The sequence below is a fragment of the Budorcas taxicolor genome, chromosome 17, assembly GCF_023091745.1.
Source record: "Budorcas taxicolor isolate Tak-1 chromosome 17, Takin1.1, whole genome shotgun sequence".
In the NCBI taxonomy this organism is placed as follows: Eukaryota; Metazoa; Chordata; class Mammalia; order Artiodactyla; family Bovidae; genus Budorcas; species Budorcas taxicolor.
The window spans coordinates 1,174,340-1,190,344 of NC_068926.1; the positions used below are offsets into that span (position 1 = coordinate 1,174,340).

Genomic DNA, 16,005 nt, shown 5'->3' on the forward strand with positions numbered 1-16,005 from the left:
ATCCTAAAGGAAATCAACCCTGAATATTCATTGGAAGGACTGATGTTGAAGCTGAAGCTCTAATATTTTGGCCACCCGATGCAAAGAGCTGGCTCATTGGAAAAGACCCTGATGCTGGGAAAGATTGAGGGCAGGAGGAGAAGGGGACAACAGAGAATGAGATGGCTGGATGGCATCACTGACTCAATGGACATGAGTTTGAGCAAACTCTGGGAGATATTGAAGGAGAAGGGAAGCCTGGTGTGTCCATGGGGTCACAAGGAGTTGGACATGACAGTGACTGAACAACAATGAAGAACAAAGGCAATACGTAATGAAAACCCATCACTTCTTCATATTCTGCCATATTTTATTATCCTCTGTGTGCTCAAGGTTGTTTATGTCTCTTGTATCAACATGGGAGATACTGTTTATGTATTGCACGTGTGTGCTCAGTCGCTCCGTCATGTCCCACTCTTTGTGAGCCTCCTGGACTGTAGCCCAACAGGCTTCTCTGTCCATGGGAGTTTTCAGGCAAGAATACTGGAGGGGGTTGCCATTCCCTTCTCCATGGGATCTTCCTGATCCAGATGTCAAACACTTGTCTCTTATGTCTCCTGATGGGGCAGGCATGTTCTTTACCACTAGCACTACCTGTAGATATATCCTATCACTTCTGCTATATTGCATTCATCAGAAGCAAGTCACTACTTCCTACACTCAAGTAGAAGGGAATTAAGCCCTCCGTCTTGAAAGGGAGGAGATAAAGAACTTGCATGAAAGTATGGTACTACATACCTCTTCTCAAGGCTGTGTTCAGTCATGTCACATTGGCAACTTGAAGTCAGCCATGGAGGAATATTTACACGATGGAAATCAGGAAACACTCTAAATCAGGTTTTATATCCCAAGGAAAGTTGAGTGTCAACATTTACCACCAGATAGATATAAAGCTATGTGTTTACAGAACCTTTCTGGAGTAGATGACTAGACAGGGCTTTGGAAAGAAGTAATACATGGAACAACAGACTGGTTCCAAATAGGAAAAGGAGAACGTCAAGGCTGTATATTGTCACCCTGCTTATTTAACTTATATGCAGAGTACATCATGAGAAACCCTGGGCTGGAGGAAGCACAAGCTGGAATCAAGATTGCCGGGAGAAATATCAATAACCTCAGACATGCAGATGACACCCTTATGGCAGAAAGTGAAGAGGAACTAAAGAGCCTCTTTATGAAGGTGAAAGAAGAGAGTGAAAAAGTTGGCTTAAAGCTCAACATTGAGAAAACTAAGATCATGGCATTGATCCCATCACTTCATGGCAAATAGATGGGGAAACAGTGGAAAGGGTGGCTGACTTTATTTTATTGGACTCCAAAATCACTGTGGATGGTGATTGCAGCCATGAAATTAAAAGACGCTTACTCCTTGGAAGGAAAGTTATGACCAACCTAGACAGCATATTAAACAGCAGAGACATTACTTTGTCCACAAAGGTCTATCTAGTCAAAGCTATGGTTTTTCCAGTAGTAATGTGTGGATGTGAGAGTTGGACTATAAATAAAGCTGAGTGCAGAAGAATTGATGCTTTTGAACTGTGGTGTTGGAGAAGATTCTTGAGCGTCCCTTGGACTGCAAGGAGATCCAACTAGTCCATCCTAAAGGAAATCAGTCCTGGGTGTTCATTGGGAGGACTGATGTGAAAGCTGAAACTCCAATACTTTGGCCACCTGATGTGAGGAGCTGACTCTTTTGAAAAGACCCTGATGATGAGAAAGATTGAAGGCAGGAGGAGAAGGGGACAACAGAGGATGAGATGGTTGGATGGCATCACCCACTCAATGGACACGTGTTTGAGTAAACTCTGGGAGTTGGTGATGGACAGGGAGGCCTGGCGTGCTGCAGTTCATGGGGTCGCAAAGAGTTAGACACGACTGAATGACTGAACTGAACTGAATACAAGGTTTGGGATATAGGAAGAGACAGTTTCTGGATTTGAAAATAATAGAAGTGATACAGGAAGTGAAGCTTCAGGGGGCTTAAATATGCTCATATAGATGTTCAGAAGTGACACAACAAACAGATATCTTTCTTTCTTGTGTGTGTGTGCATATATATGAATAATTTAAAATGTGCCTTCACACTAGATTTACCTATGAATGCACAAGGTCAAACATATTAAATATTTAGCATGCAAGATTTTCTATCTAGCAATCAGGATGGGTATATAACCTTTTACATAATTGCCTATGAAACTACAAAAAATAATTACACTCCAGTGAAGCTGACCTACACCTAAAATTGCCCAGAAATTCAAAAACAAAGTTTTAATTCCTGTGAATTGATTTATTGGTTTATGTGGTGTGCCTCCGTGTTCTGGTGAGCAGGAACTTTTCTCAAAAAGAAAACTTCCAGAGTTGCAGTATTTGAGATTTTTGAAGCATGTTCATCAACCAAACATCAAAATAAAAAATACCTGGGTTCTTATCAAAACCTGGAACCTTGTTAATTCCTGAATCCCATCTCTGTATTGATGGGTGTTTAGGAATCTGTGCATTTTACAAATTCTCTAGATGACCCTGCTGCACTTGAATGAATCAAAATATTTCATTTTAATAGATAAAGAAAACAAACTTCTAAGCTTCTTCCAAAAGATCCCTTTCAAGTGAGACCACAGTGCTGGCAGGATCTCACCTGTTTACAAAAAAGCAAAAAACAAAACAAAACAAAAACACCATAAAACTGAAATTTGGGAGAAAATAGAAAACACACCCTTTGTTTGAAGAGAAACTTAAGGGCAACACAGGACTTCACCAAACCATATGCTGTTTACATGTGTTGTCACTAGTATATGACCCATCTTGCCACAAATTAGTGTGGTTACCATAAATTGCTAACCTGAAAATCTTAACCTTCCACTGCTGAAGTGATTGGTTTTAGCTACACTGTTTTCTTTTTCTAGGTTTACAAGGTTGTTCTTTTGGGCATGATTTTAGAAATCTAATTATAACTCTGATTGCAAACTTTTGAACCATGTCATCAAACTGAGATTGGTCACTGAGAAAAATACAGGGTTCTTAGCTTTGCCTAAATTGACAAGGTACATGGCCAGGTCCAAATTCAACTGAGTGGCATGTCTTTACAGTGGCAGTTCACCCCCCAAAATTCAAAAAAGATCCATGCTGCTTTCAGAAAGTTTTGAAACCAGCACCATTTTTTCTTTTTTTTAATGAATCCATTCCCAGGAGAGAGTTTTTATTCAGTGCACTGCACTGTTAGGGGGAAAAGGAATGAGTTAAAACAAACAAATGTCTAACATAAAAAATTACCCATATGATGTGTATTTTTCCTGCTTGGTTGAAATACCCAGTGGATTACTTACTTAGATTTGTGCTATTATTGAATCCAAAAGGCAACCTCTTCAGAATAACATTTGCTCTACTACAAATTCTGTGTAAAGGCTGGGTATCTAAAGCTATAAATGATTTTATATTTTTGCAATAATTATGGGAGGGGAATGGAGATAGTATCTTTCATGATCAGAGTTTTCTTTCTGTAACAGTTTTGATCTTTAACTTTTTTTCTTGGAAGAAGATTCTCTAGCCCCAGTCAAGCCTTCAGATGACTGCAGTCCTGGCAGCATCTTAGTTACAACCAGGTAAGAGACTGAGCCTGAACCTCCCGGAAAAGCGGTTTTGGAAAGATTTAACCTTAATACCCAACTAAATCCCTTGACCAGCGCTTGAGCTGTACTCTGCTTTCTCCATAGGAATTATAGAAGGGGGTTGGCACAGGCACTGGCAGATGACATTGTCTTACTCTTTTCCTTCCCCTCGGGAAGAACCCAGGTATGTGCATAAATACAATTAAAGACACTATCTGCAAATCGATAGAACGCATTTTCAGTTTCTTAAACCTCTAAATCCAAGTGCCCAGTGTTCTGTTTTTCAGACAGACCATGCAATCAATTAACAGCCAACTGGTGGGTTTGTGTTTGAACTATCAATACAGTTATTAAAGACACATCACGGGCAGAAGGCAAGTGACTGCCTTTGTGTTTCTTTCTCTTTTTTTTCTGGAATATTATCTAGTCTTGGGAGCATCAAGATGAAAACCTGGTCCGCTTGGAACAGATAAACACGTTTAAAAGACTAACAATCTCAGGGTGTTTTCCCACACCCCCCAACAGGCACTGTCACAGGTCTCTCAATGATGACAGCAAAGTGCCCACATCCGACCTTAGCTGTCATCTCACCTGGGTCCTAGCGGCGCCATTTGATTCTGACGTGGCTCCAAGTCCGCAAATAGCATAGCGGCCCCCGGTTAGCCGCGAATCCGGCTGGCGGCGCCGCCCTCCCTGCCCCGCCCGTGCGCCTCGCCGGGCTCCGCGCCGCCTCCCTTGCGTCCCACACTCGGCGGCGGTGCGTCCTGCGCTCCTCTCCCGCTTCGCGGTCCCTGCTTAGATCTTCGCTGCCCTCCCCGCTCCAGGCCGCCGGGTGGCGAGTCGAGGGGACCCACAGGCCGTGCACCCCGAGGTTCCGGGCCCAGAGGAGGCCGCACAGAAGACGCGGGACGCGATGGCCCGGAGAGGGGGCTGTGCGCTGCTGGCGCTGTGCGGCTCGCTGGCCGCCTGTGCCTGGCTCCTGGGCGCCGAGGCCCGGGGAGCTGGGGGCCCTGTGGCGGGCGCGAGGCGGCGCCGGCGGCCGCAGGAGGACGGCATCTCCTTTGAGTACCACCGCTACCCAGAGCTTCGTGAGGCGCTCGTGTCCGTGTGGCTGCAGTGCGCCGCGGTCAGCAGGATCTACACGGTGGGGCGCAGCTTCGAGGGCCGCGAGCTGCTGGTGCTCGAGCTGTCCGACAGCCCCGGCGTCCACGAGCCGGGTAAGGGAGCCGCGCGGGGTGGGCCGGCGGTGGGAGAGGAGGGCGAGAGGCACCCGGGGTGGAAAGTGTACGTGGGGGGCGGGCTGGGGCTGGGATTTGCCAAGCCCTGTCGGCTGGCTGTCCTCCACAGCCTTGCACACCCCTCCCCCTGGGTAAGCCCAGGCCGGAGGGGCTGCCGCTGATGGAGGTGGGAGCGCAGCAAGCAAATCTGCGCCCCCGCAAACCCGCTGTCACCCCCCACTTGGCTGTACCTAAGACCGTAGGGAATAACTGTGAGGCCTCAGGAAGGAGGTCGTCCTTCCTTGCAAGCTGGAGTAGAACGATAAGGTGCAGAAGGCAGGGTCTGAGGAAATGAGGAAAAGTCATTTACCATTTGTTTCCTAATTTCCAGAGGACCAGTTTATTGGCCTTGGAGGCTCTAGGTGTCCATCTCTACCTGTATGTGCGTATTAGGTAACGCGCACTGCTGGGATGTTAAGGATCTTGGTAACGCTGGCGGGTAGAGGGTGATAAAGCCGCCTATGGCAGGCATTCCGATCTCAAAACTGCACACAGTCTTTCTGAGGAAAAAGGAATATTCCTTTTTTTTTTTCTGTTCTAGCCCTTGGAGATGAGTAGTTTGCGATCAGGATTTTATTACAACGGATGTTTCCATATGACCATCTTATTCATCTTCCTCTTGAGTGTGTTAGGGCACGTTTTAATTTATGTTAAATGTTACGCAATTGATATTAATAAAGAGATATCTTGAAAAATGTTTTTGGTTCTTCTTTTTCTTTGCTCTTTGAAAATAACAAGTTTTAAGGCCTGGTCTTCTGACTATAAAGGTTAATCTGGGCTAATTGCATCAGCATGGTATGCTTTTTTTCCTTTTTAATGACAAAGAAAGCAAGAAAACAGGTAAAAACTCTCAAATGTAGGGCCAGAATAGTTTTATAATGATATTTAAGAACCAAATTGAGATGGGATTAAAATATGTGATCCATGGAGACACTTTGATCTTCAAGTGGAAGGAGTATGGTCTGATCAATAGTAAATTTTTAGTAAAATGGGAAACATTTCTTACCTTCAAATAATGTAAATGGAAAGGTTTGTATAATTTTGCCATCAAAACCCTAAGACTAGATCCTGGAAAACATTTTCAGTAATGCTGTCTGATGCTAGGAACGATTGAAGGTGGGAGAAGAAGGGGAGGACAGAGGATGAGACGGTTGGATGGCATCACCAATGCGATGGACATGAGTTTGAGTAGGTTTCAGGAGTTGGTGATGGACAGGGAGGCCTGGCATGCTGCAGTCCATGGGGTCGCAAAGAGTCCGACACGACTGAGCGACTTAACTGAACTGAATGCTCTCTAGCAGGATTCAGCATGTAGAATTGGAAATTTAGAAAGTTAGTTTCATATTTGTATCTGAAGATAAAGAAAAATTTTGTATGTGAAAACTCATCTTCAGTTATTTTAGATAATTGAAGTCAAGACATCTTAGGTTTAAGGAGAATCTAAATATTTGTGATTCTCCTGCCTATTTAATTGGAACCTTTAGTTATTCTATCATAGATTGCTCCTCAGATTTTGTTGTTTCTTCAAAGAGATCATATGAAAGCAAATGTTAACTATTTGTTGTCTTCAAGTTTAGAAACAAATTTGTAAAGTGATATTACTGTTAAAATGTGATATGCTTTTGAAAATGAAAACCATAATTCTTTTGCTTAAATATCTGAAATGTATAGTCTGTCAAGATCTGCAGGTCCCTTTCTCCAGCTCTAGGCTCCTTGGGGTAGAGCTGTGTCTCCAGCACCCAGGGCAGGTCTGGCACACAGCAGGCACTCAGGTCACATTAGGGAAAAAGATGAGTCAGTCATTTGCTGAATAACACAATGCCTTCTATGTTTTGTTCCTTTTAAACACAAAATACAGCAACTTAACTCATTTTAAGAAGGCAAAGAAAGAAATATTTATATTACCTCCTTTACTGCTTGTTAAATGAAGGAAACTAAGTTCATGGTATTACTTAATAAATAGAATACAAAATGTCTATCAATTGTATTTTTAAAGGTTGCAATAAACTGCTATGTGCCAGCATGAAAAACACGGGGTGATTTCCCCCTCTACCATCTTTTTTTTTTTTTAAATTTTTATTTTTACTTTATTTTACTTTACAATACTGTATTGGTTTCACCATACATTGACATGAATCCACCACGGGTGCACATGCGATCCCAAACATGAACCCCCCTCCCACCTCCCTCCCCACAGCATCCCTCTGGGTCATCCCCTCTACCATCTTTTAAGAAGAGAGGAACAGGTTGGAAATCTTCAGGGAACTAATTTAAAAAAAAAAAATCAACTGAGTAAATTTCAAGGATCTTATTGACTATTTGGTTATTCACGAATTGAACATCATTCAATCTAGCAGATAGAAAGATGTTCCTAAGATTTGTACAAAATGAAAGGCTTATAGGTAGATGGGAGCTGGAACAAGGAAGTTACACTAGGCAAAAAAATGGATTGCTTATTGCAAAGTTACTCCCTTTTACAGGACGTTGTACTGATCACAGGATTCCTAATTGATTGGGTTAAGATTTCATTTCTGAAAGAGCCAAAACTGTAATTTAGTCTTGGTTTGGTTTTGTGAGGCTTTAGCATGAGCAACTCCATGTGGCGCCTATTGTCTGTTCTTAAAAAATTATTTATATATTTGGCTGCATCTGGTCTTAGTTGGTCAGGTGTGAGTTTTCGCTTTGGCACACGGACTTTCCAGTTGTCGTGTGTGGGCTCCAGTAGCTGCAGCATGCAAGTTCTTTAGTTGAGGCACGTGAGCTCAGTTGCCCCATGGCATGGGGGATTTTAGTTTCCCGACAAGGGTTTCACCCATGTCCCCTGCATTGAAAGGCAAATTCTTAAAAACTGGGCCACCAGGAAAGCCCTGTCTTTTTTTGTTTGTTTTCAATTATTTAATTGGAGGATAATTACTTTACAATATCATGATAGTTTTTGCCATGCATCAACATAAATTGGCCACAGGTGTACATGTGTCCCCTTATCCTGAGTTCCCCACCATTTCCCTCCCCACCATGCCCCCTACCACTCTGGGTTGTCCTAGAGCACTGGCTTTGGGTGCGGAGATCTGATCAGTATACGAGCTTAATAGCACTTGTGGGAATTAACTATTAGGAAGTTTTGAATGAAGGGATGTAGTCACCATTCTTAAACGGCCTTCATATTCCTTTTTAGATTAAAATATTTTAAGGAATGAAAAGGAACTTTCATACTTATTTTGCGATAGAAATGGGTTAATTCAGTGTGTTTTGAACACCATACACTAAGTGAGCAAACTTACATGGGTTGTATGGTAATACACAGGATGGTCCTCGCCCTGTGGGAGATTGAGAGTTGGGAGGTTGCAGGACAGTTTAAAGGTCGTCAGGGCTGCAAGAAGGGAGTGGGAGGCCCAGAGAAAGGAGACTATGGACATTAGGTCAGGGGCATTTGGTTACTGAAGAATGGATGATGAGAAGGCAGGGATATACTGATTACTGAAATTTACCAATTCCAATGTACCTCAACTCTTTTCATATTATAAGTGTTTTGGGGAGAGATGAAATAATGTTTCTGATGAAGCTACCCAGAAATAATGTTTAGCTTAACAAATTTGTTTACTTGACTTAAACATTGATGAAGTTGCCCATATTCATTTTATCTTCCAAAATGAGCAAGGTGTCACATGTCTTCTTAATCTAAATTATTTTTCTGAACTTTAAAAAATTGTAGATCATGACCAAATATTTAGTATCATCATAGAAAAACTCTCCCCAAACAAGACAACATCAAGCCTTTCTTTGTGGTAGAAGTTGACGTGGTTAGATTTGCAGTTATGGACAAAAGGTGTTCCTTGATCCCACCACCTCCCTTCCTAAGTGGAAAGAAATGATCATCAGACTTGTTTGGCACCAGACCATGGGCTGAATTTGAACTGATCTCCTGAAAATGATCTATTCTCTCAGGTATTCTGCATTGGAATTCATCAAAAGGGAAAGAAAATTCTATTTGGAACTGGTGAGGGAGGAATATCAACACCTATTCTGACCAACTGGATGCTGGATCTCAGTTATCGTTTTCATTACTTTGGAGGACTGAACAAATCTGCTGGAGGAGGGTGATGGGTCTAGCCATTCTCAGAAGACCTGTGCATGGTCTTGGCCCTAGTCTCATCTCCTCACACATCGTGAATCTGGACTCCAGATCTAGGACTGGGATAGAGGCTCAGCTAAGATTTAGACTCTGCACTCAAATGTGTTCCCTTGAGATATTCCTGCCAAACCTGTTCTTGTTTCCCATTTTTCCTTCTGTTTGCTTATAGTTTATACATTTAAAATATTTCTACATATAGGGGCTCATATGCTTGAACCCAAACATATGCTTTCCTAGGCATATATATTCATCATTGCAGTACTTATAAAAGAAACCATTATCAATTTATGTCTAAGCAATGGAATCTGTTTTCCCAGACTACTCCTCTCAGGGCTAAACATGACTTAAGATTAGTTTGTTTAAAGCTCTTAATTCTTTTACATGTAGTTTAAAATTGCTCTTGGGGAGTAAATCTGATTTATAGCTAAAATGTTATCTTAGAAATGTTCTTTAGGGCATAGACTTTCCCCTCTCAAAGTCTGGAATGATTATTTTGGACTTGTTCCTCCCCAAATCTGTTCAGATTTAAAGTGTATGAATGCCAGTGTGCATTTGCCAAATATTGTGATGGAATATTAAATGCTGGCAAAATTTCTATACAACTCAAAAAAAAAAAAAAAGAAGTGGGGATTTTGGTTATTTTGTATGGCCTCTTTTAATACTAGATTAGTGTGAATTAGTGGGAAATGCTTACAGCTGAGTAACACCTTACAACTAGTGAATATTGATGTTAGATTCTGGAGAGGGATCTAAATGTACTACATGTGGCCAAGAGTTATTTTTTAGACCCAAGTGAGTCAACGTAGCTCTTGTTGGAAATAATGTATTTGATTGATTTGTGATTGGCTAAAGGAAGAGAGGAAATTGAGCTGGCCCCTAACCTTGTATCAGATAAAATAAGTGTCTTTCTGTGAAACTGATCTGAGAGGCAGCAAAGGAATCATCTGCCAGCATCTCCCTCATTGTGTAGCACAGAGGATATTCCAATACTCACCTTTATAGTTCTTTAGAAAAGCTATCTTTGACAAATACAAAAACAGCTCCAGAAGAAGAAGTGACACATGACAGGCTTTTCCCAAAGTGTACTTAATGGAATATTAGTTAGCTTGGTTTGAAAAGGATTAGGTGAACAAAGATAAATAGGTTTGGGTGTGGCAAGACTTGAAATATGATAATGTGTGTTTCAAACCTCTAGCTGTATACCCTACAGTATTTTCACCATGGAACTTCTTTTTGTCCCCAAGGAGCTTATCTTGTACCTGGTATTTCACTAGTTTGAAAAGTGTAGCACTCAGTAAGTCAGTCAGTTCAGTCACTCAGTCGTGTCTGACTCTTTGTGACCCCATGAACTGCAGCATGCCAGGCCTCCCCATCCTGGAGTCCACCCAAACTCATGTCCATTGAGTCAGTGATGCCATCCAACCATCTCACCCTCTGTCATTTCCTTCTCCTCCTGCCTTCAATCTTTCCCAACATCAGGGTCTTTTTAAGTGAGTCAGCTCTTCGCATCAGGTGGCCAAAATGCTGGAGTTACAGCTTCAACACCAGTCCTTTCAGTGAACACCCAGGACTGATTTCCTTTATGATGGACTGGTTGGATCTCCTTGCAGTCATTATTATTCATTTTTGTATTTTGAGGGATTTATTTGGTAATTCTTTAGCAGAGACACTCAAATAAGGAGTTCCTTAGGGATGTGGAGCATATGTTTTCCAATTTTCTTTTTTTTTTTTGCCCATAAATAGCTAACTTAATGACTTATATAATCTCTTTAAGATGTGCTTATTGAATTGAGAACGTGATTTTGAGGACAGATACTTTTGACTGGAAAGATTAAAGTGACAAATGCATTCCAATTCTTTTATTGTTAAGTAGCTTCATGCCTTTAACTTCTGTTTACCTCCTTTTCTTGTCAATAAAATCATTGTTGTTTATTTGCTAAGTCATGTCTGACTCTTTTGCGATTCCGTGGACTGTAGCCTGCTAGGCTCCCTCTGTCCATGGGATTTCCCAGACAAGAATACTGACATGGGTTGCCATAGAAATACTTTAAGAACTCAAACCTCACAGGGCTGCTGTGAGACCAGAGTAATATAGAAAATAATTTAATGAATTTGTTTTCATGTAGTTATTAAGAACATGGGCTAATTTGTTAAAATGTGTCTTCATGATTGCAAATTGGTCTAGCCTTTGTTCATTGGCTTTCCCCATTGGAAGGGGCCTCCTTGGCTTGTCATCACAGGAGCCCTTGGATGTTACAGTGGAAGCCCATCTGCATAAGCCCAGCAGGAGACTCTGAGGGACTTCTTCCCGTTATCTGGGTATCCTTGTTAACAAGTGTTTGTCTTCTCCCAATTTTTAAAATGTAGGCCATTCCTTCTTTGCTTCAGTTTGGCATCTTATTTTGCTTCATTAAGTAGAAACAGTGAAAGTGTTCATCATTATTTGAGAATGTCTTTAGGACTGTATCTTCAGGTAGCTAAATAAACCTAGGGCAACTCGAGGATTTACTTTGGCAAACTAACTTATTTTTCTGAAGAATTTATAATGAAAATGCTCAGGTCCTGATTGCTTTATTCCTTTACTGACTCAGTATAAGTGGAAGATCTTCGAATCCTTTCTCACCCCTGCCTAATTTTCTTACCCGCACCGGGATCTTTTCTTTGTGTTTCCACAATTCTTTGAAGAGCGATAGCATAAAGATTTGGGGCTTCCCTGGTGGCTCAGTGGTAAAGAATCTGCGTACAATGCAGGAGAACCAGGTATGATCCATGGCTCAGGAAGATCCCCTGAAGGAGGGCCTGGCAACCCACTCCAGTATTCCTGCCTGGAGAAGCCCATGGACAGAGGAGCCTGGCAGGCTACAGTCCATGTGGCTATAGATTGCACAGAGTTAGACACGACTGAAGCAACTAAGCATGTTACTTATGAGAATTGCTGCTCATCCTTTGCTCTCTGAATGTTTCTGTTTCTTTTGAAATTCAGGGTGAAGTTTTCCTAGGCCTTCTAGCAGCCAGTTCTTTCTAATACAATATGGCCTTGAAGAAGGGACTGTTTGTGTTGTCAGTGTCTCTTAAGAAGTCAAATGATTTATCTTCGACTTTGTTCACAGTTAGTAAATTTGAGGGTAGCTTTTGTACAGAGTTACAGAGTTGATTCTTAAACAAAACAAAAATAAGTAACTTAATTATGATAGTAAACCCTGAAACAACTTTCTACTACCAGTAAATATTTTGTTTTTTAAATAGAGATCTGTTTACCTATGAAATCACTCTGACACCATAGTTCAATAATAATAATGCTGCTGATATTAAAGGTACTTGATTTCAAATAGAAATTTTAGTATTTAAAAAGTGGATACAGATTACTCATTTTTTAAATAGGACTTCTATGGATTCTAAAAAAATTCCCTTGCCGTGGTGATTCATGTCAAGGTAATTAGGAAAGGCAACAATTATCTCATGTATTTGCACATGCAGGCAGCTACTCAAATGTTTAAGTCCTACATGTGATGCTGCCAGAGTGAACCTGCCTGACTTCCCTTCCTCTATAGCCTAAAGTATCGAAAAAAAAAACCCAGAAAATTTCCCTTCATTGCCATGCTGTAATTTTTGTCCCCCAAGAAATGTCTTGTTTCTAGTGCTCAGTTCAGCAAATTGAACAAATCATAAGCTTTGACCATGAGTTCAGAGTAGGATAACTTGAATATACAGGTTGAACCATCACCTCCCTGATCAGTGTCCTAAATACTTCGTATGTTTCCCTTCCTGGCCAAGGGGTAATTTTTAAAACAACCTTTTCTCATAACCATTATAAAAATTTCTATGTAGCATTCTAAGCTGGAATCAACTTTGCAAGATGAAAAGAAACTATAGGCTTTTGTTAATATAGCTTGTACTGTCAATTTAATTTTGGGAATAGTTACTGAATATTCATGATGTACACGCTATTTTCCTTTATCTGCCAGTCACCCTTTCAGGCAGTTCCTTAGTGTACTGAAATGTGTATTTGGGTATTGGTCTTGGATTCACTCTTTCACGAATGTTGAGCTTAATGGACATGTTGTATAGCCAGTGGATGGACTTCCCAGGTGACGCTAGTGGTAAAGAACCCGCCTGCCAATGCAGGAGACGAAAGAGACATGGGTTCAAGCCCTGGGTAGGGAAAATGCCCCCTGGAGGAGGGCATGGCCTGGAGAATCCCATGGATTGAGGAGCCTGGTGGGCTATAGTCCAGAGGGTCGCAAATAATTGGAAACGATTGAAGTGACTTAGTATGCACAGTCAGTCAGTCAGTTCGCTCGCTCAGTCGTGTCTGACTCTTTGTGACCCCATGAATTGCAGCACGCCAGGCCTCCCTGTCCATCACCAACTCCTGGAGTTCACTCAGACTCATGTCCATTGAGTCAGTGATGCCATCCAGCCATCTCATCCTCTGTCATCCCCTTCTCCTCCTGCCCCCAATCCCTCCCAGCATCAGGGTCTTTTCCAATGAGTCAACTCTTCTCATGAGGTGGCCAAAGTACTGGAGTTTCAGCTTTAGCATCATTCCTTCCAAAGAAATCCCAGGGCTGATCTCCTTCAGAATGGACTGGTTGGATCTCCTTGCAGTCCAAGGGACTCTCAAGAGTCTTCTCCAACACCACAATTCAAAAGCATCAATTCTTCGGCACTCAGCCTTCTTCACAGTCCAACTCTCACATCCATACATGACCACTGGAAAAACGATAGCCTTGACTAGATGGACCTTTGTTGGCAAAGTAATGTCTCTGCTTTTGAAAGGACTATCTAAGTTGGTCATAACTTTTCTTCCAAGGAGTAAGCGTCTTTTAATTTCATGGCTGCAGTCACCATCTGCAGTGATTTTGGAGCCCCCCAAAATAAAGTCTGATACTGTTTCCACTGTTTCCCCATCTATTTCCCATGAAGTGATGGGACCAGATGCTGCTATGATCTTCATTTTCTGAATGTTGAGCTTTAAGCCAACTTTTCCACTCTCCACTTTCACTTTCATCAAGAGGCTTTTTAGTTCCTCTTCACTTTCTGCCATAAGGGTGGTGTCATCTGCATATCTGAGGTGATTGCTATTTCTCCCGGCAATCTTGATTCCAGCTTGTGCTTCTTCCAGCGCAGTGTTTCTCATGATGTACTCTGCATAGAAGTTAAATAAGCAGGGTGACAATATACAGCCTTGACGTACTCCTTTTCCTATTTGGAACCAGTCTGTTGTTCCATGTCCAGTTCTAACTGTTGCTTCCTGACCTGCATAGAGATTTCTCAAGAGGCAGGTCAGGTGGTCTGGTATTCCCATCTCTTGAAGAATTTTCCACAGTTTATTGTGATCCACACAGTCAAAGGGTTTGGCATGTCAATAAAGCACAAATCAATGTTTTTCTGGAACTCTGTTGCTTTTTCCATGATCCAGCAGATGTTGGCAATTTGATCTCTGGTTCCTCTGCCTTTTCTAAAACCAGCTTGAACATCTGGAAATTCATGGTTGATGTATTGCTGAAGCCTGGCTTGGAGAATTTTGAGCATTACTTTACTAGCGTGTGAGATGAGTGCAATTGTGTGGTAGTTTGAGCATTCTTTGGCATTGCTTGTCTTTGGGATTGGAATGAAAACTGACCTTTTCCAGTCCTGTGGCCACTGCTGAGTTTTCCACATTTGCTGGCATGTTGAGTGTAGCACTTTCACAGCATCATCTTTCAGGATTTGAAATAGCTCAACTGAAATTCCATCACCTCCACTAGCTTTGTTCGTAGTGATGCTTTCTAAAGCCCACTTGACTTCACATTCCAGGATATCTGCTCTAGATGAGTGATCACACCATCGTGATTATCCGGGTCGTGAATATCTTTTTTGTACAGTTCTTCTGTGTATTCTCGCCACCTCTTCTTAATATCTTCTGCTTCTGTTAGGTCCAGACCATTTCTGTCCTTTATCGAGCCCATCTTTGCATGAAATGTTCCCTTGGTATCTCTAATTTTCTCAAAGAGATCTCTAGTCTTTCCCATTCTGTTGTTTTCCTCTATTTCTTTGCATTGATCACTGAGGAAGGCTTTCTTATCTCTTCTTGCTATTCTTTGGAACTCTGCATTCAGATGCTTATATCTTTCCTTTTCTCCTTTGCTTTTCACTTCTATTCTTTCCACAGCTATTTTTAAGGCCTCCCCAGACAGATATTTTGCTTTTTTTGCATTTCTTTTCCATGGGGATGGTCTTGATCCCTGTCTCCTGTACAGTGTCACATGTATATAACTAGTGGACACATCCCTTGATTCTGCAAAATGTATTCTGCACATAGATTCAAGGGTCAAATAGTTCCTTATACTATTCTTAATGTAGTGGATATAAAGACAGTATCTGCAAGTGAAAATACTGGAAATCTTAGACATTTACAAAATAAAATGGTTTTTGCCCTTTTGTGTTAGGTGTGGCACTGGACATCTGCTTTTAAAGTATGATCGTTCTATTGAAATAGCTCCATTTGTCTCAAGTTGTGATGTTGTTCAGCACAATTTTAAAAATTTTATTAGAGAAAACCAGTCTTATTCACTGTGGATCTCAGTACATTATGTTAGGCCATATTCTGCACATAATCAGTATCATGAAAATTAAGTTAACCTACTTTGGGAAACAGCACTAACTCTACAAAATCAGCAGGACCTATATAATGAAATATATAGAGTCAATTCTGCTTGTTAAATATATTCTCTCAAGAGTCAAATTCAGTTTTTGGAAGATGCTAATGCAATGCAAAATATGGATATTTCTCATGTAACTATTTTATAGATGTATAGTGACTAATCAGAGAAGGCAATGGCACCCCACTCCAGTACTCTTGCCTGGAAAATCCCATGGACAGAGGACCCCATGGATGGGGTCGCGAGGAGTCAGACACAACTGAACGACTTTACTTTCACTTTTCACTTTCATGGACTGGAACAGGAAA

At 41.5% G+C, this 16,005-nt stretch overlaps 1 protein-coding gene across 1 annotated transcript in view; it reads left to right on the plus strand.

Moving 5' to 3' along the window:
• Positions 1-4,557: 4,557 nt before the first annotated feature.
• The window catches only part of CPE (carboxypeptidase E), a 149,251-nt gene continuing 137,803 nt past the window's right edge, over positions 4,558-16,005 (plus strand). Inside the window, exon 1 of the mRNA XM_052654910.1 lies at positions 4,558-4,861. Within this exon, the coding sequence (XP_052510870.1) occupies positions 4,558-4,861 (304 nt within the window). The remainder of the gene's footprint in view (positions 4,862-16,005) is intronic.